This window comes from Brachyistius frenatus, unplaced genomic scaffold (assembly GCF_029030835.1).
Source record: "Brachyistius frenatus isolate BFR_SWC_R1_liver_20210118 unplaced genomic scaffold, ASM2903083v1 Contig_11, whole genome shotgun sequence".
Classification (NCBI taxonomy): domain Eukaryota; kingdom Metazoa; phylum Chordata; class Actinopteri; family Embiotocidae; genus Brachyistius; species Brachyistius frenatus.
The window spans coordinates 4,678,164-4,700,153 of record NW_027210610.1 but is presented as its reverse complement, the minus strand read 5'-3'; the positions used below and the strand labels follow the sequence as shown (position 1 = coordinate 4,700,153).

The 21,990-nt window shown below is 40.0% G+C and overlaps 1 protein-coding gene across 1 annotated transcript in view; it reads right to left on the bottom strand.

The window, feature by feature from the left end:
• Positions 1-21,990, bottom strand: part of LOC138617045 (protocadherin-15-like) — a 171,894-nt gene that overhangs the window by 15,154 nt on the left and 134,750 nt on the right. The window contains exons 30-35 of the mRNA XM_069691698.1: positions 19,283-19,513; positions 18,845-18,933; positions 16,918-17,094; positions 16,163-16,381; positions 15,013-15,021; positions 13,562-13,672 (exon numbers count right to left, since the gene is read on the bottom strand). Coding sequence (XP_069547799.1) covers positions 13,562-13,672; positions 15,013-15,021; positions 16,163-16,381; positions 16,918-17,094; positions 18,845-18,933; positions 19,283-19,513 — 836 coding nt within the window. The remainder of the gene's footprint in view (positions 1-13,561; positions 13,673-15,012; positions 15,022-16,162; positions 16,382-16,917; positions 17,095-18,844; positions 18,934-19,282; positions 19,514-21,990) is intronic.

Here is a 21,990-nt window from a genome sequence, read left to right as displayed (position 1 = left end):
GGACATCTGAGGAGATGAACAGAGGTTCGGAGGAGTGAATGAATGGAAGGATTAATGGTGAATATATCGATGAAAAGAATGGTTTCTGGGTGATCTACAGGTTCGAATGAAATGACCCTATTCACAGTCATGGTGTGTGTGTGTGTGTGTGTGTGTGTGTGTGTGTGTGTGTGTGTGTGTGTGTGTGTGTGTGTGTGTGTGTGTGTGTGTGTGTGTGTGTGTGTGTGTGTGTGTGTACTCTGCTAACAGTATGTGCCCAGCACTGTGTGTAATGTAGTGTAGTCTGTGTGTTTGTGAGTGTGTCAGTGTGCGAAGATAAGTCTATCTTTGTGCCCTTGTTGCTCTGACAGACACATTATTAGGTCCTCTCGAGACAAAAACACACAGACAGCAATCTGATTTCTGTCACACACACAAACACACCCACATCTGACATGACTGACTCTCACTCTTTGTGTCCTCTCCACCTTGTCTCGTAGTGGGTATCAGAAACAGGAGGGGAGAAATATTATTAGCTCTTAAAGAACAGACTGTGACACCCAATACCAATTTCTTCTTCTCCTCTCTATTTCTCCCCTCATTCTTTTACACCATCACGCCTCCACTCATTTGTTACTTCCTTTTACTTCTCCTCCAACTTGTTTCAGCCTCACTGTCTATTTCAGCCTCCTCTGTGTCGCCGCATCCCTTTCTTTCTCTCTTTGTTTTGTACCGTCTCTTCTCTCATTGTGGCTGCATGTAATGTAGAAAATAACCGAAAAAATAACCAGGTCTCTTCACATTTCCAGAATAAACCCCTCTGAAGGAAGATAAACCAACAGGAAGAGAGAGTACAAAGGGGCTCCTTTGTTTTGTAAATGTGGTGAGAGTTATGGGCTCTGACATAATTTGTCTTAGGCAAACAATTGTCCTCTTTACATTATATTTATTCAGCATACATTTATTACAACATAAAATGAACTTAATTTGGCATTATACAGATTCAGATTTCTTTCACATATGTTGCCTATCTATCATAACATTTTGCAGTGTTTCACTACTTGACCCATTTCTTGTTGAGGTTATGGATATTTTAAATTGCAATATCCAAGCTGTAGTAATGAAATATCCATCTTACGGATATGATTTTGGTTCGACGCATAAGGTATGGTGCTGGAGCAGTTAATTCAATGAGATTTGCTGATTTACGAGTAATTATTTTTTATTATTATTTTCAAACCCAATAACCTATAGGATCATCATTTTACTGGTGTTTTTAAAAAAAAAAAAAAAAATTAAATTATTTGTTTCAGCTATACAGTTATAGCTGGTCAGCTGGCCTATTCAAAATCCTACACAGCTCTGATTGGCTGACGACTGTTTCCCCCAGTGTACAAGAGCATAACTACTTGCTAAACAAATCAGAATAGTGAAAATAGTTTCTGGATCACTGGGGGGAAATTAGGTAAATTAAAGATGGGGGCATCAATTGAAACATATGGAACCAAACTACACCATATCAAAATGAAAAACTACCACTATTTGTTACATTTTCATTGTCATTCAGGCAATACTTGTACCCTAAACAACAATAAAGACTAAATTTTGGTTTATTAAACCTGCCACTTGTTTTGTAGATTTTGCCATCATTTCAGATTGTTCTGGCAACGCACCAACATCATAAAAATATAGTGATTGAGCAAGACATGAGCAGTGTGGTGACTTGACAGGTTGTAAACAAACCTACAGCTCTTTGGCAAGCAATGTAGGTCAAAGTTGAAGGAGGAAGCTGAACTGTGAAGTGATTACAACAGACAGTACGGCCATTATGTTACCTTTCACCTTCTTATCTAAGCTCACCTGGCAGTTGATTACCTGTCTGACAGCCGGTGTTTCTTCCTCTTCTGGCTTACTTTTTGTAATTTGCCAGACACTGTTAGATATAAGCAATTAACTTTGCGTTTGTAGTATTATTATTACTGAGAGAGACGATGGCCAAAACTACAAAAATGAGTCACAATGAGAAAACCAGAACTATCCTGAGGTTTGGAGGCAGGTGCGATATGATGGAGCGCACTGATGTAGCCAGACACATCAACCATTTACATCAACACTTTATTCCCTTTGCTGTAATCCAGTGGCTATTTGGTGCATCAACGACACAGACTTCCCGATATAATCTTTGCTGTAGCGAGCATGAAACGCGTGACGGTACAATTATAACAACCTATTTCTTACTTGCTTTGTCTTGTACCTATGTTTCACAATTCAATTCAAAATGGATGTTGAAAACAATACATTTTCCCCAAAATGTCAAAAGGGGTCTGTTCTCTCGCAAATGCACACAATAAGAACTGAGAACGAAAACAGAAATCTGTCTGTGAGAAGATGAAGATACACTGTGTGTGTGTGTGTGTGTGTGTGTGTGTGTGTGTGTGTGTGTGTGTGTGTGTGTGTGTGTGTGTGTGTGTGTGTGTGTGTGTGTGTGTGTGTGTTTATGTGTGTGTTTAATGACATGCAGCAGACTGAGGCTGAAAGCTAATCTTGACATAAAACATTTCCAAGCCAGTCAGCTAAAACAAGAAGCACTGCCTGCAACCTGTTTAATGCTGCTGTGTATTTCTGTGTGTGTGTGTGTGTGTGTGTGTGTGTGTGTGTGTGTGTGTGTGTGTGTGTGTGTGTGTGTGTACATTTTCACACTCCTGTTTGTGCACAGACTCTTAAGTGAATATGTGACTGTGCTGTTGTTCTGGGTGTACAGAGCCTCTTATACAATTGCAGAGTGACAACATTGGTTTATAGCTGTATCCTCTCGTAACATCAGCGATGTGACCAGCAGGGTTTGTTTTATTTGGCTGTACATCATGATTTGGTCCAATTGCACAGTCATGATAATCGGTTCTAGTCATGCAGGACAGATGTGATACTGTCACTCCATGATGATAATATGTGTCTGGAGACAACTTGTTGAAAGTGTGTTAAGAGGTTTGCAGTGAAATCTCCTACTGACAGAGCAACAGTCACAGAATTTGGTTCCAGATCACAACTGAAACAAACTGTGACACATTTGAGACCTTTTTCTGTAACAGCTGCTCTCGAAAGGTGGCCATTTCTTTCCATAATCAGTTTAAGTAGCCAAATTAGAGCCAACAGATGAGATGGATGTGTCATTCCCTCTGCTGCATATCAGCTGCAGGTACTTCATCAAAGGAAAGGAACAAATCTGTCATATCTTACAAGCAGTCATGAAAACAAATGAGTCACTCTGTCACTTACTTCTACCCACTGAACTGGGGATACAAAACCTTTAAACGACACGGTACTATACTGTAACTTCAGCTGATTTGACATTTATGCCGTTTCAGAAGAACCTACAATAAAGCAACTTAAATGTAAGGTGAAATGTCTTCCAGTAATAATAAATGTGTCTATGTGACCTTCATAACACACAGTGAAACATTGTATTACCTCATCAATATACTATAGATGTAGGACACTGGGCATGTGGCTACTGCTGCGTACTTTTCTGCCACAATTCCATCAAGAGAAAACAACTGCACATAATATACCGTCACTGTCAGTGAGTAAATGTTTCACTTTGCACATGCCTGTGGCACTTTTTGTATTACTTCTGCTCCTCCCAGAGGCATCTTTCATGGGAAAAAGGTGTTGTAATCATGCAAGACAAACATATGCAACAGGAGTTTATTAGTTGCTCTGCCACCAGAGCTAAAGTGATACAAAAGCGGGAACTAACCAGCATGAGTTACTACAGGAGCTATCCGTTATTAAGAGGACCATTTCTAAATGTTTTTTTTAATGTCTGTGATGATGGGTTTAAAAATAATTTGAAAGTTTTGTCAAGTAAAAATGGTCTTTGACTCTCTTAATTAGCACCGCATATGTTATTGAGAATTCTGTCTCACATCCTTAATAAGTACATCATTAAGTATTATTAAAATCAAGAAGCAATAAACTCCCCAGAAAATGTAAAAAGCATTTTGTGAATAAAAATATCACTACGTGAATGTTTTACTTTTTTTGTTGTTGTCCTTTTGCTATTCACCTACCCACATATTAACATTTGTCTCCTTGAAGAAACAAAATACATGACCTTGTGGAACATGAACAGACAATACAGGACCACTGCAGTTGCCCAGACAATGTGGATTCGGAGGTAAAGGAATAGATACAATTAACTAACGACATTTATGAAAATGAGCAATAATAGAAGACAAAGCGCTAAGAATCAACCTGAAGGACTTGAGACAAATGCATGTTTATAAAAATAAAAATTAAAACTACATCGTAAATTAGTATTTGACAGAAACTTGAGCAGAAACAAAATACACAAGATTGCAGCCAACTGTTGATGTTTACTGTATAAAAGGATAAACCTGTCTCTTAGAAATTAAGTTTAAAAACAACTGAAATACAACATTTTTTAAAGGAAACATGATGCTGCCAGGATTAGGTTTTCTCGTAATAGTAATTTCAAGTAGCTCATCTAACAAGACACAACATATAGTGACTACATATTTAGCATTTTGTATAGTTACTTTTAGGCTCTGACACCACTTGTTTAAATGAGGGAGTCCACAGTGAAAGCTGAATAAGGATCTTCAGTTTACAAAATCCGCAGGATCTTAAACAATTAATCAGTCAGACGACCAATATTCTTAATCAAAGTGGTTTGAAACACCAAGTAAAGATATAAGGAACCCCTCATCTCCAGCACGGTCTCAGACCCTTGAACCTTTGACCCTTCGAGTCGCTTGGCAATCCTGAAGCCTCGGAAGGTCTAGTTTGCAAGCACAGCTTGAATAAACATGACCTACCGTTCCTAAATTGAGGAACCATTCACTCAACCTTTAGGCACCAAGGTTCAAACTTAGTGATAACAATGCCATTTCACCATCATGAAGTCCAACAATTATCAACATTTTAATTATAATCTTCCCCTAACCTTAGCCGAAGTGCTTTTGTTGCCAATAAATCACAGCAAAGACTCAGGATGCAAACTTTGTCTTGTGGATTGTATGCTTGGCATCCACTCCCACCACCTCTATGTAACCCTGTAACAGCTTAAATACCGCAGTAAAACTCGTGTGCAGTAGAAAACAATAAATGTAGTGCTTAAATCACTCAATTTTCTTTGTCTATGACCATCAAGCCAGCACTCACATTTCGTAGCACAACATACCTGGAAAACAGTCTAATGAGGTATTTGCTAGGAGACAGGGTTGAAAAAGATACACAATGCAGCACTCAAATTAATAACAAAGATAGAAATGTGTTTGCAGGTAGCAGTGCACAGAATACTGCGGAAAAAAAGAAAAGGATCTGTGATCTTACAGTGAGCGTTACAGAACATGGTATCTACGAAACAGTGCAAATTTATTAAATTGAGAGTAAAGACTCAATGTGACACTGATCATTCCAAAAGTTGTGGCTCGGTAGCAGCAGAAATACTGAAGCAAAACTATCCATGCAAAAAAATTACAAAGATTCACTGTCCAGCAAAAGTTCAGCTCAAGTTGGCCAATAAAGTTCTCATCTCATCTGTTTGATTTTCTTCTACACATCTGATACATTTGGAACAAACTTGTTCAGAAATTCAGAGGCCAACCAGAATTTGTCACCAGCCTCTCGCAATAGGAAGTGTCTGACAACAATCATGTGTCTTTTCATTGAGAAGGACACTGACTGATTATGATTGTTTATTGACAAGTATGTCAGTTACTTGCCATGGATAGAAAATGTTAATGACAGTAGTTAAACAGAAAATTAACCAGGACACATGTCACCACTTCTAATCATTTGATTTTATAGCCCCAATCTGCAGCTATTTGAAGTTCTTCTCTTTTTCTGTTCATGGCAAGTTTCATTAACGGAGATGAGACACATTTTTCCTCTGCCCATAGAGTTTATATTGGGACTACTTCTTTATCTTTCTTTTCATATGTAAAAAACAGTAAGTCATTTTGGTAGAGCGTAGCTGGAGCACGGTAAAAAAAAAAAAATCACCAAATCATCGCAGCATCCCACTGAGCTATTTTGAGGATCAGTCCCTTGACAGCTCCGCCGCAAACTACACAGGAGTGTTAAGAAATTCCCCTCTGTGGGCTTTCTGAATCAGAAAAGCAAAGGCTAGAGCATTGTAGACTGAGAGGGGAATCGCTTCTCAAGTTCCTCCATGATTGAGTTCATGTTTGTGTTGGGCTGAATCTGTGGAGGTGGAGGATCCTCTCCTCCTCCTCCTTCTCCTCCTCCTCCTCCTCCTCCTCCCTCCTCCTCCTCCTCCTCCTCCTCCACCTTCTCCTCCTTCTTCTTTGGCTCCTTCGCTCGCCCCCTCTCCAACCTCTCCTGCTCCAACCGCTAATGCATCCAAGGAGACAAGAGAATCCACCGAATCCACTGAAGCCCGGCTCTTCATGACCTTTTTGAGTGGGATCTGTTTCTGATCTATCTGGCTGAACATGTTGGCCACAGACTTCTCAATGTCTGCTATGTTTTGGATGTTTTTTAGGATTCCTTTTCGCTCCTTTCGAGGTGGTTCGGGTCCCACCGGGAGGGGCGGTGGCGACAGTCGGCGGGACACGGGTCGCAGAGCAGGCGCCTCCAAGAGTGATGGAAGGACGAACATGGACGGACGCAGGAGCGAGGGCGACACAGGGGGAGGGAGAGGTGGAGGCGGTGGAAGCGATGGAGGTGGTGGGGGTGGTGGAGGCGGTGGAGGAGGAGGAGGAGCAAGTGTTTCCGTATGATTGGAGTATGCAGGAGAGACAGGAGGAGGAGAGGGAGGGTGGTGTGGAGAAGGAGATGAGGGAGGAAGAGGAGCAGAGGTGGGAGGCGGGGGTGGGGGAGGAGGCGGAGGCGGCGGAGATGGCGGTGGTGGTGGTGGTGGTGGAGGCGGTGGAGATGGCGGTGGTGGTGGAGGCGTTGAAGGGGGATCAGGGATAACCTCTAAATGGACCTGAAGTCTCTCTTCGGCACCCTGATTTCCTGTTGAATTTGTACCAAAGCGCCGCAGCACAGGAGGTGTTGGCTTGTGACTCGGTGGAGGGGTCCCTCCATCACTGTGAGTGATGATGATAAATGGGGGACCCTCTTTGATCTGAACAGTTGGGACATTGTAAGTAGGGGCTTGCTTGTGAGGCTGAGGAGACTCTGGGAAAACAGACAGTAGAATATCAGGCGACAAGGATCCTCGAGACTCTCTGTTTTGCCTTTGCCTCATTTCCTGAAGCGCTTGTTGCTCAAATTGTCGGGCTTGTTCTTTCACTGTGAGCTTGGGTTCTAGACTTGGACTTCCCATTAAATCCGAATCCAGTCCACGGTCAAAGCCTGAATCCAGACCAGCATCTTTACTCTCCTTGAATTCTGCCTTCAGGAGCTCCAGCTCCCACTGCACAGGATCCATAACCACCTGCCGCCTCAGAGCATCGTACATATCTCTTCGATGTAATCTTGATGGGAGAGTCCAGCTGTGTCCACCTCCTGATACCCATCCGCTATCACTGCCGCTGTATCCACCAAACCCCACATCACATCCAGGAGAGCTAAGCCGCAGCCAGGCCTCTCGGAGGCCTTTCCTGGAAGGGGAGAAATTCCCAAGAAGGTCTCTTCTCCTCTGGCTTCTTCCAAGAGTCTCTGGGCTACTCAAAGTCCCGTCCTCATGGTAGATGGGATTTTTGATTGTCAGGGGGTTTTCATCTGAGAAGAAGGTGATGTTGGACTCAGACTTGGGGAGGTTGTTGAGCACCCCTCCATTGGCCATGCACTGACGATGGGCGGCGATCGCTCGTGTGGCAAAATCTGAGATCAGACGTTGGCGGTCGCTTTCATCCAAACTGCCACGACTCCCGCCGCCAGCACAATGGTTTGACTGGCTGGTATATGGATGGAGGGGGGGAAAAAAACGAGACAGAAAACAGAATGAAGGGACAAAAGAATTACAGACATAATATGAGGGAGAGGGTAATAATGAACAGGAAAGATGTAACTGTAAAAATCGAAACTAAATTAAATGGAAGGGAGAGATGGAGACTGGAGGAAATTTGAATGAAAGATTTAAACAAATACAAATGAATGTTTTACAAAGGAGAGTGACAGCAAGATGAGATAGAAAGAATGGCAGGTAGGTAACACAGAGTCTGCCAGAGCTTTGTTTAAATAAATGTAATGAAAACCGTCTTCACATTAACAGATGAATTAGGAGACAATGAGAAGAAATGGTCAAGGGTCGTTAGGAGGACATTTTTCTCTGCTGTTTTTACAAGAGGAGGACGAGATTGAGCGCAACATTTTTTTTTTAACACAAAGAAAAAGAATGCAAATAGATTCCAAGTACGCCACAAAGATGCTACTGCAGCACAGCTGTACACAATTCCACATCTGCCGGGGGAGGGATGCACAACTGTGTGTCATGGAGTTCTGAGAGAATGCACATTTCCTTACAACAAAAGGCTGATTACATCCTCCTCTTCAGTAGAAGGTATGTTAATCAGTGAAATCAGTGGTGTACTTTGTGACTGCGAAGAAACTCTGCAGACTCTTGGTATCCCATGGCACATGGCTGGCTACTTCTATGCACAGGCAACCACACAAACAAATTTAGAATTCATCACTGATTTGCCAGAAGCACAATCTACCTTCAGCAAAAACAAATTTGCTCTCAGATATACCAACTTACCCTACACATGAAACAACAGCAAATCACTAACGACCACGGACGCAAACACAAAACTAGAGCAAGAAACTCACAGATGGGAAGCAGTTTTCAACATCCTACTCACTTTTGTCTGTCAGCCCCGGATAAAGGTGGACGAATGAGAATAAGAGAACAGAAGAGGACAGGAAAAGCAGAATGATGAAATGATAACAAAGGATGATGTCAGAGTGGTCAAAGTTGTGAAAGAGAAGTGCTCCTATAATATAAAAGGTCTGCAGCACATGGTAACACATTGGAGTTAAGAAGCAGAGAAAAACTTTAAAAAGCATCTTCTACATTCCCGAAGTAGCCAGGTTGCCGGTTGAGCACAGTGTGCAGTCTCGCTTCATTGCTCTGTGTCACTTTTATGATAGGCATTTACACTCAACTGATGCCTTTTCACATCTTCTGCCATCCAAAAGGGGTAAGTACCTTTAAAAATATGTGGTAGTTGGAAATAGATAATATAGGATATGCACTATATACTCTTTGGTGCCTGTCTGGGATTACAACTTATTGTAAGTCGCTTTGGATAAAAGCGTCAGCTAAATGAAATGTAATGTAATGTAATGTAATGTAATGTAATGTAATGTACAACAGGCTTCCTTATTTACAATTTATACCTGTATTGTTACTATGAGGCATTATAAAATTGTCTGTGCTTTGTCTCACAAATCTGTATGTTAGTTATGAAAAACATGAAATGTTCAGCAATCATTGGTTTTGTAAAAATCTTTAAAGACAAAATGTGTAATAATTTTAGTTAAAAACACTCAAAATACCTCAAATTGATCATTTTATGTAAAAAAAAAAAAAAATAAAAAAATACCTCAAATTTTGAATTTGGGATAAATAAAGTATCTAACCTATCTATTATTAAAAAACAATGTGAAGAAATAGCAGTGTTGACATTTTGTCAAAGATAGCTACGCATTGTGTCGCAGAGACATCTACACAACTCAGCATGCGAACCAGAGAGCCCTGGACTGTCCTGTCTTGTAATCCCGCTTAGTACCTCAAGAGGCGATCCAGTCTGCCCTCAGACAAACATGAGATGAAGAAAAAGAAGCATATTCTGTCCTCTTGTCAGAATGAATGGAACAGTAAAGTCAACAATAGCTGAAGCTTTTGCAAAGCGGACAATTATCACCACCAAAACCAACCCACTCGCAGCAAGACACCACATTTTGTATAAAGAAAAAACAAAAAGAGGTGATAAATCGAAGCCAAAGCATTTCTTTTAGACGAAGCAATAGCTTATAAAGGTTGTTAATTGCATAACTTACAGACAGGGTTAATATGTTTGCTAAATTTCTTGATACGCGGTTCAGACAAGTTAGAATGGTTGTATTTGACTAGCTAAATTAGTTCGTCATCTAACTATACACCAAACTGAGGCAATTTTATGCAGCAAACAAACCAGGTGTTGTGAGCTTGTTTGGACAATTTAACAGATTGTAAGTACAACTAATGACTACGCGTAAACTATTGATGCTACTTATTAAACTTACATAATATGTGACATCCCAAATGTTTTGCTAACTTTCCCATTTTCAAATCTCGCCTCATCTCAAAAGATGTATGAAAAGTGACGTGAAGAGTAAAGTTAAAACATTTAGTTGCTATTTTCCACTTCCTTTTGTTGTTTTCGAAGTAAATATTATGAACATGTGCACTGTTGATATTATCAGGTTATCTTAAAATTACAATTTTAGTTTTTCTATATAATTTGGAATAATAGAGAGGAGAATCATGAAGACCAAAAAAGCTCCAGCAAACATTCGAGGGGAAAAACATTATTCAAGCAAAGATGTCTGAACAAAACCACATTTTAACAGAGACCAGCTTAAAAAATAAAATAAGTGGGGATATATTATACAGATCTGGTTATTTACCCAGCACAAGAGATGACAATAACATGTGCTGTAGTTCAAAATAATGTGAATTTTCATGAAACATTTAAAAAAAAAAAATAAAAAAAAGAATTCAATTAATGTGCTGCTAATAATACGTTACAGAGCACTTTTTCACAGGTAATTGAAAACAGACATTAAAACCTAAGCCTGTCAAGACACCAACCAAAAGTAATTAAACAAATAAAAAAAAGCCTTGAAAATCGGTCTACTGAGCACTTTGATAATGGACCTTAATTATGAATGGTCAAACTTTTGCACTTTGCCGGGTTTTATAGTCTTTAGGGATTATTTGGTCCCGACAAGATTCCAGTGCTACAGAATACATACTGTACACACACACACACACACACACACACACACACACACACACACACACACACACACACACACACACACACACACACACACACACACACAAGAAATTACACAAGAAATCTCAAATTGCCTCCTTTGCAAACACGCACACACACATAGAAAACCATCCCATCACAATTAAACATGCGCTGCGGTTTATCAATAGAATTAATTATCGCCCAGGGTGGTCTTTATAAATTATGGGCTGAGTTTATTTCAATTATCTCATATCCAAGTTCATTTCCGCACACATTTTTCAGAGGATCGCTCGGGCTTTAGTCATTTCACATCCACGTACACACACACACACACGCGCACATTGACATACACACACACACACACACACACACACACACACACACACACACACACACACACAGTTGGAAATCCCTTGTCGTCACTCGGAGATAGTTCCTACCATCTTGCATATGAATTGCTCTCATGTTAATGGGAGTGGGGAGGCATATCAAGGACAGACAGGAAACCGGTGAGGCATGTAATGCTGATAAGAATTCCTCTCAACTCCTTCTTAACGCTCCAGTAAGGAATTGAAAATGAACTATCTGTGTATTGCCTTGAGTGTGTGTGTGTGTGTGTGTGTGTGTGTGTGTGTGTGTGTGTGTGTGTGTGTGTGTGTGTGTGTGTGTGTGTGTATGGATGTAAAAACTTATAGATAAAAGTTAATATAGTGTCTCTACACACATTCCCTATTAAACTCTTGTTTAACCACATCAACATGTATCAAACCAGTAGAAACTGGCAGGAGGAGAGATTAAGCAGTTTGCAGGAGCGCTAGAGTATAAGAGGTGAAGAGAAGATGACTAAATTGCACAAAAATGAAGTAACATTTTGAGGCAGTGTGGAGTAAATGGGCAATAAAGCCCCTCAGCACAGATAGGATTTGGGACGAAGGACAGAATTAATAAAAAGTAGAAGTAATTTAACTGAAAAGCTTATTTGTAACGCCTCAATCTACTGTCAATGGTCCGTGGCTTTATGATTAGCAACGCTAAAATTTTGAAAACAAATTACTCGCGAAGCAAACATTCACAAGAACAATCTGCTGCAAGGGCTGATGAAGAAAGAGGTCATTCTCAGAGGATAACTTTGGAGGACTTCGCTGTGAGCTTGACATTTCAATAAATGTGTCTCGAATAAATGTTTTATTTGTGATTACAGTGATGACGGTGTTATTGAAAGCCACCATTCGATGAAAATTTTGACATGAACTTGACAGCCAAAATGAAATCTGTTCTGTGGGCAGATTGGTGACCTTCATTTTTTTATCTTTCATATAGCGAGGACATTGGTATGCATTACAACAGGGGAACTGAAAAGGATTGAGCTAAATGCCACTGAACTTTGTGAGAATAAAATTGCAGGATTTATCTGCGACTGTTAATGCATTCCAAAAATCAGAGCTTTGCTTGGTGTTAAGGTTGATGTGGGTTTAAGAAGGCTCTGCTTGATTAGTCCAAGATTGTAGCATCTCTACATGATGTCAGCTTCTTTGGCCCCTGCAAAATGTAAAATGAAGGAAAAGGGAAATGCCTCTAGACTACAAAAAAAGATGGCAAGACCCCATTCACTAAAGTCTGAGGATATTTTAACTCAGCGTATAAATCCTTATAAAGGCTACCATCTTAGGAGTGATTTGGGAAAGTTCAACAAAGCAACTCATGTATGATGAATCAATGAGTTTTATGTCCCTAAAAGGGTGTGTGTTTCAGATATGATTTATGAATTTGTGCTTGTATAATTTACTTTAAAAAAAATATATAGTAATGGATGATCAGTCACGACAGGCTGATACATGCTGCTATTTTGTGTGAGCACGGCCGTCTTAGCATTTATCAGTGTGACATGAAACTGGCTCTGTGGTTTGACCAATTAGTTTGATTGCAAGTCTTTGTTGGCAAGCCTTTAAATATGGTTGTTGAACAAGTCTGATGTGGATATGTGTTGATCAGTGACCTGAAGAACACAAATAGTTCACTTTCCCCACTGAGGCTGTTGTGTTGACTTGAAAGGAGCACACCTTGTTTGTGTAATTAGGCTGTAGTAATTAATGATCATTGTGTCTGCACTGCTGCAGTTTGGTTTCTTCAACAAGCATCTTCACGTGGTAATCACTTTGTTTTGTTTTTTCAGCACGAGTGCATCCTTAAGCAGATTTAGATCAAAGGTTTTGTTTCATGGTTGCTCGTAATGCATGTTTGTGCCTTATTTTAATTGTATTTTTTATTTGAAATATGGATTTAGAACACGATGATGATTGACGATGGATTTTCCTAAAATGTTCATGTCTTTATTGTTAACTAATGTTAGTACTATGTAACAGTTGGAATTCCAACACGACAATTAGAAAAATAGAGGAGTTGTGCCTAACCTTTACTCTGTGAATAAGGTTTTTAGTCGGAAATCAAAGATAGAAGTATATTTACAGGATCATCTTTTATCGTTCAAACGTAGGCTGATGTAATGTTATGGACTGACACACTGTGTCACACTGCCAAAGTCTGAAGTTCAGCAGCCGTCGAAACAGGAGCTAATACGCTTTGGCTCATCAATGTAAATTCCACTTTCACACTTCACTTACATGGCGTTGTCACCCAGCTCTTCATACAGGTTGTTGGCAGTACCTCCCCCAGGTTTGCCTGTTGGCAGTGCCATCTGAATACGGGCTGTTTTGGCACACTCAGCTTGGCGCCTGGACGCAAAAGAGAGGAAACCCAGAGTTAGTTATCTAAAGTTGGAGAAAGCCAACCATTGAAAGTAGTTTAACGCTCACAATCAGCCCCTTTGTACTTTATTCAAAAAAAGCTTCAGGTTTCAGATTCTGTATACTACTTATTTGTGCATATTTTATATGCAACATAGAATATGGATATTTTCATACTGTAAAATGTACATTCTGCTTTAGTTTAGTATAGTTCATATCCATAAAAGTGGAAGCAAAAAGCCGATGTGTGTTGGTTCACCACTTTAATTTAGACTGAAATATGAATGAAATGACATCAACTACTTGACAGACATTCATAATCCCAAAGGGTATGGAGCCCACTGAATTTGCTGACCTCTGGCCTTTTCTCTACCTCCACAATGACGTTGACATTTTTGGCTTTTAGTAAAATGTCTCAACAACTATTTGATGGACTGAAATTTAGCACAAACATTCCTGTTCCTCTCAGGATGAACTGTAATGGTGCTGGTGATCGCTTAAGTGTATCCAACACATGTTGTAACCAGTGACCCACCAAACCAATCGCGCTGCCCCCAGCCTCAAAGAGCCTCTAGCATGGCTGTAGACTCTTGTCCACTTAGTGATAATCTGAAAGTTTGTTTCTTGACTTGAAACATTTCATATAAATTGTGATTCATAGATAGATTGTTCAATGTGCCTCTCTGCGTGGCTTTATATTGAAGGAAGACAATGTAATATATATGACCAGCATCCATTGTGGCCAGATAATGGCACACTGAATTTCCCTTTGACTCAGTTGCTTTCATCATCATTATAAAATGCCCGGCAGCGCTTGCGGGATGGGATCACAAACTGGGAACAACAAACATTTATGTCCTGTTGAGGTACACCATGTTAAAATGATGTCATGCTTACTTAAGTCCCAAAATCACAGAAAATGTTAAAGTGTTAAATGCTCAAACTTTCTGTAATGGTAACACAAGTAGAGAACGTACTGTGATGTGATATAGAGCACGTTAGCTAACATCAGACAATGTAGGTAGCTGATCATTGCAGGTTTGAGCAGCAAAACCCCTGACTTCACTGAATTGAGTGCCCTTAACGGTGCATACTCACACATACACATGCACACACACAGTAACAAAAGCATCTGTCCCGGACAGTTACATCCCATATTCTTCAGGATTCATTCGTTTGATTGTGTACGGCCCTCTCCATTTCACAGCCCTCTGTGATCTCATTCATTATGCTATACAATGAAAGTCAACGGATTAATCACAGTGAAAGGTGTTTAAGACAACCATGACATTAATATTTCATCTTGGGAATATAAAAGCAGTACTCACTCTTTGAATCTGGTGGCGACAGACGCAGCAGATGAGAGACAGAGAAAGATTAGTGATTATTTCAACCATAAATCAAACAGTGCCTCTTTTGTTTTTACTTATTGTAATTTGTCAGCAAAGTTGGACAATTGCTCTTCATTAAAGTCATTTAGCTACAGATACAAGTAATTATCAAGCTAATGATCACAGTTATGTTTTTTCTTTCTTTAAATGTCCTCTCCTCTGTCTGTTATTTGTCTCTTTTCTCTCGGAAGGATGAGAAGCCTTTTCTAAAATGCACTGATCCAGTTTAAGTGTGTGTGTGTGTGTGTGTGTGTGTGTGTGTGTGTGTGTGTGTGTGTGTGTGTGTGTGTGTGTGTGTGTGTGTGTGTGTGTGTGTGTGTGTGTGTGTGTGTGTGTGTGTGTGTGTGTGTGTGTGTGTGTGTTTGTGTGTGCGTGTGTGTGTGTAGATGTTTGTGTGTGTTTGGGAGACGAAGGAAATTAATAGCCTTTCACTGTGGTTAACTAAACAAACTATTAGAATCAGCACTGTGGGGCAGGCTGCCATGTTGAATCATCTGGGGGAATGTCTGGCTCAGGTGATGATAAATAGTGCTAAAAGATGTCAGCCATGACTGACTGTCTATGTACTCTTCAAAGTAATTCATTGTTGTTTTTTGGTTTTTTTACATGGCTTGTTATGTTTGTTGTAATTTCTTTTGGAAGTCAAATCTTCCTCTCTGCACTGACTACTTCTGAGGATCAAAATGTATTTGTTATATTTTGGTCGGACCAAAATGATGCTGAGGTAGATGTTGTCAGCTCAAGCACAGTTACTGTATGTCAGTGGCTGGAAACCTCACCAAAAGTACCGAACAGAAACGTCACGTCATGTTTTAAATCATTTTTGCACTACTATGGAGGTATACTGCACCAATTTAGAAGCTATATTTTAATAGCTTTGGCTACTCGGTTAATAACGGCTCGTGTGGTAAGGTTAGTTTTGGTCTACTCGTGGCATTAGTTGGCAAAAAGAATGAAGTAGAATGTCACAAGTCTTATACTTTAAGCCCATTAAAGGGACGGTAGGCCCCAATTGTATCATTTAGTCTAATTTGTTCCTGGTTAAAGTGCGTGCCTTATTCCAAAACCACACATAAACCATACTTACTGTCTGTAGGTGATAATGACAATCAATATGGCGGGCACACAGCAGATGATGATGATAACTGCCAGAGCCAACAGCGCCCCCTCTGTGTAGCCTACAGTCTGCAAAGCTTTCTTTACACTAGTCACCACCTCGGGGGTTCGGATTTCAAGAATTCGACCACCGGGAGGGAGAAAAGGCTGGAACTCTTTATTGATGTCCAATAGTTTACCATCGAGAAACCTGGGGAGGAGAAACACAGTGTGACTGAGACCACCTTAAGTTCTATTAGTTGGTGCAAGTGATGGCAAGATCAAGTCTCAGTGTGGTGGTGAGGGTCAGAATCCTGTGGGAGCTGTTGATGCACAACAGGCAGCAAATTGGTCACCAAGTCAACCAGCTTCAAACTAAAATCCCATAAACAAACCCTCACCCACTTCTGTTGTTATACCTGCACATTGTTTCATAATTTCCGATTTGTTTGTGTTGCGATCCTAGAAAAAGAAAAGACTGCCAGAAAGAGCTAAATTTATTTCAACAAAATATCTGAAAACCTGTTTGAGTGGCAGCTCCTGAAACAACTAACTGACATCAATTAATTTCATAATTACTTAACAGCAAAGTAATGACAGAGATCAATAGATACTTCATTCATCCCAACTGGGAAATTTACATATCCATCATCTGGCACACAAAAACATATAATGTAGATTAAGTCAAATCCCATTTTGCAATATAAAGCATTTTACTTGTTGTGGATTTGTTGGTAAAGTTCTTACTTGTAAAGCTCCTGTCTTGATACAGCTCTATTTGTCAGTGGGTCGATGGCATAAATCATGAGGTCCGACTTGGTGTAGTCTTCCTGCTCCATTCCATCACCATGGCGATGGGGCCCGTTGGTTTCCACAACAACCTTTGCTCCCGGTACTTGCTCCTGGACGTAGCGTTCCAAAATGCTGAGGAGGGAAAATATTGGATATTGATTACACAGCATCACACTATTGTAACTCCTTCAGAATTACCAGCATGATAAGCACGCGTGCGCACGCACACACACACACGCACACACGCACGCACGCACGCACACACACACACATTCATGTACAGAAAGAAAACCTCCTTGGACACAAGACTGTACTTACATACTGTACATGGACAGACAAATGTCCATCGTACCAAACAAACACACAACCACGTAAAACTTTTTTTTTTTTTTCATCCTGCCTGCTAGGCGGACTTCTGCTGTGCAGTATTGATTTCTGTCCCCTGAGAAACGCGTGCTCACAGCAGGAATGCTCTCACTCAGGTATGTGCATGTGTGTCTGGGTGTGCATGTGTGTGTGTGTGTGTCAAGGAAGACGGAAAAAAAGATACTTTAAAGTATTTTAAAGCTTCATTATCAAATTACGTTTGAGGCAAAACAAAGCAGTGACCTTACTGAGCTGCAGCACAGTGTGCTGCAGAAAGGCCCACAGGTTAGTGTGTATATGGCAGAAATATATAATATCATATGATAAATAATACATTTTGTGTTTTGTATTAAAATGTTGCTTGGTTTTCTTCAAATGAATGAAAATATGTTTTTCCAGACTGTGGAGAGATGAATTTAAACCATTGAAGCCGATTCCTCAGTAAAGCTGAGCTGCACCGGAGCAAAGTCAGAGTATCTTGCATTTTAGCAGCCACTGTGGTGTTGATAAGATAATTTTTTCAGGGCTCAATCCTCAAATGCTTTGAGCATAGCAAGTCATATTTTGAATGGTGTGGGCTAGTTTTAAGAGAGAGAAGGTGGATGAGGATTACAAAGGAGCCAGCTGGTCGTGTAGGTAACAATAACTGGCAACAAAGATCAAAATTGTGGAAATTTTGTGTAAAAGCATCAGCAGACAAATATGTCCTTACACTTTTCTGGACTAAATCCTGAATGTCTTCAAATCTTAGAACACCCCAAAAATGTATTGTTGGCAAAAGAGAAGAAAAAAAAAAAATCCCCAAATAAGATAAACTCTGACAATAGGCAATTGTTTGTTCTGTAACAGTGGTCCAGCTATCAGTGGTGGTCTGATGCCTGTTCCCACTGAGGGTTCTCACTTCTATTCTTACTGGGACACTTCATTATGATAAGAGCACTGTTTTTTTTTTTTTTTTTTTAAATACAAGACTGTTTGTGCTCTTTATCAACTCTTGTTGATTTCCCCATTTGGCAATTACAACTAAAGTCCTCCCTGTGGAGACACACCACAGCAAAACCAATATACTGACTGATATACATGTTCAAACTAAAATGACATCAAATTAAGTCTCAATTTTATTACTGTATTACAGTTAACATAATGTGTGTCTACAAAAGAAACTTTTTGTGAACTATCACTGGCTTGTGCAAACCAGTGATATATACAGTATGTATGGACAGCTAAATGTGTTCTTCACTTATATCACCCTGCTGTTCTATGAAATAACACGTTTCAAAGTCTCTTAATGTAAGTACAGCAGGCTGCTGAGTAATTGTCTGTCTATCAAAGTCTTGTAATGTATATTATGCAAGCAGTTTAACAGGCAAAGTGCCTATCAAGAGCTATGTGCTGGGTTGAAAGTACATAATGTTGAACCCAAGCTGCTTAGTCGGGATGAAAGCATCATCAAACTTCAAAAGGAGAGTCATTAGGTCGAATGATGGATACATTATACAGTATAGATGTTTGTTACCCAAGCAGCTTGTCTTTGTTTTTCTCCACATAAGTTGGAGGGACATTCAACACAACCACCTGCATGTCCAGCTGGTTCACGACCGACACCTACACAATACAAAAAAAAAAACATAAAATAAAACTAGTTTGGAACATTTTAATTGAGCTACAAATAGCACGCTTGGCTCTGAATCTTAGAAAACAGTACCTACACCCATGGGAAATAAAGATCGCAGAGATAACATTTCCCATCCAACTATGCTTCAATGTTTGCCAGTGACAAACTGAAACTGTTAACACTGTTAACTGTTATCTGCCAATTGAAATACTGGGAGACATTTTAATCTCATTGCAATGATGTTACATCATGTCATCCAGTTTGTTTTAGGTTAAACATGGAAAACCTCCTTTTAAGAGGTGATTATGAACCTGCCATCGATGTATATAATATACACACCACTATCTCTGCCTTGCTGCTATGTCCGCGACCGTAGTTGTCCGTAGCAACCACCTCAAACTTAAAGTATGACCTCCTCATGTTGCGGTACATGATAGCAGTCTTCACCACACCGCTGTACGGTTGGATGACGAAGCCGTCTTTGCTGTCTTTAGTGTCTTTACCAGAAGGAGGGGGAATGATCAGCCGGTATATCATAGAACTGAAGTTACCAGTGTCTTTGTCCTGAGCCTGGAAAATGAACAAAATGAGAGTCATTAGATGGTGTTATTATTAATATTATCATCATTACACCACCTATAGCGTCATCATAATCACATGTCATCATCCTCATCATATATGTAAACAATAAATTCCATAAGCTGCAATTATTACAACTATGTATTGGACTCTCCACCTCCTTATCATCATCATCATCATCATCATCATCATCATCATCATTTGATTCAGGTAATTGAGCAGCTGACCAATACGAGGCACGGTCATGTACATTGACGAAGTCAGGACTGATAGTGTCTATCTTTGAATTATAATTCATCAACAGGTCGCATGTTATCGTTGCTTCTTTTTATGCTTGTGAGGAAGGCAGCTCTAAAACGTTCAGGAGTGTTTTACCGATATAGTAGATGTAGTACTCTGAGTCAGCAGTAGGGGGTAAAAGTGGTGCTTTGAGCTGTGTGCAGCTCTGTTAATCTATTTTGTCCTTCTGGCTAACTATCAAGTATTTCCCTTATTCTCTCTCTCTCACACACACACACACACACACACCACACACACACACACACACCCCCCCCCACACACACACACACATGCAAACCTCACATTCACTTCCAGACAGAGACATGCACTCAGACAGACATTGATTTATTGCAGGTCTTTGCAGGAAGGGCTGGTAGTACAGACTAGATATTCAGCTCTGAGACACCCACCACATCAAAGGTAGCACTGTGATAGAAAGTAACCCGAAAAAAGAAGCGTTTTTCTTCTGACCAGAGAATAAGGAAATGGAAGCAAGAAAAAGAGAAGAAATAAAAGGTAATAAGGAGAAATATGAGATAATAAGAAGGGCAGGGAGGACTGAGGAAAGAATAGAGGTGTAGATCTTTTTTGTGTGCTCTTACTTGCAGAGGTTCATGGCTGAATTATCTTTCAGCACTATACATGCACTAGTAACAACCACATGTTTAAATCGCAACAGCACAAGTTTGGAGTGCAGAGCTGAATAAGCCCCTTAAAGTACGTGTCCTAAATCCAAGCAGATTTGTAGCTGCTATGTTTACAGTGGAAATGTGACCAAGAACACTGTACTCTGTGCACTGTACTGTCTTTTCTTTAATATGCAACAAAGAACAAACTGATTTTTAAATATGCATACTATCATCCCATGAGGCATATAATAAAGTAAACTAAGGAGGTTCTCAGAGTTGAAAAACTAAATGTTCATACTGAAAGAGCTCTAAGAACATCTGCGAAAACAAGGACAAGATATCTTCACAAATTAATACACTGACACGTCAGCAAAGTTGGCAAGTGCTGTAAACATTTCAGCGTCTTAAAAGCTCCTTCTTACAAGAAATCAACAATGTGAAAGTCAAAATAAAAGCGAGCACTCTGAGCGTTAACTACCTCACTCGGTGAGCAAGGCCTGATTAAATTCATACTAGTCCTCATTCCAGATAGATTGGATTGGATTGTCGCCCTGATAAATTCTACTGCTGTTTGGTGTTTTGTAATGTCAAAACATCGACGCATCATTAAAACTGGACTTTCTGAATAGTATATCAACCCCAGCAGCACAGCCTCACCAATGTAGCCCTCTGCTTTGAAGCTATGTTGGCCAAAACAGCAGTTTAAAGAGAAGATAGTAATTTAAAAAAGAGGGGGAATAGCTGAAGAAAGTCAATTTATATATTTATATATTTGCGTCGGTTTTGGTGGGGAAAGGGACAGAAGCATCTTGGAAAAACAAAATGTGACACAAATGAATTCAAAAAATTAAAAGAGACTTTGGCAGTACAGTAATGAGTTGGTGTGCTAATATGAGACTCATCTGCAATCTAATCAATATTTGTATTACGGAGTGCTCCGGGGCAGAGACGGAAGAATTTCTGCACACTTGAATGCGTACACTCTCAAGGCATGACAGCCCAGGATGAAGCAATACACATAGATTTAAAAAAAGAAACATAGCCCTGTAAACCCACACCAAAACTCATTAAGACAACGTGCGTGCTTCACACAGATGTGATGGAATTAGTTATACTTGAGCGCAACCCCTGAGATTGAAAATGCACAATTCTTATACTTTCTCTCCATCTTTTGTCTCACTCACTCTTTCATCTTGATGTTATGTTCCGGCAGCCTCCCTGTCCATCTTTCTAGTCATCCCCCTTCGCTCATCTATTCATTCAGCCATGAATCATGCATGTCTTTCCTGCCTTCGTCTGTCCAGTCAGTTGGTCTCTCAGCAGGATACCAGTAAGCTTTATTTAACCATCAAGCCTCTCTCTTTCTTTAACCTCCTTTAACCTCCAGATCTATTGCCACTCCCTGTGGTGATCAAGCCTTGTAGCAGGCTATTAGCTCTTTCTTTAAATGGGTCAGATGACGAGCAGGTTACTTTAGAACAGTTACAGACAGATACAGTCTGAATATACACAGGATACATATGCCAACCCACACACGTAGGTGTTTGCAGTTAGGAAACA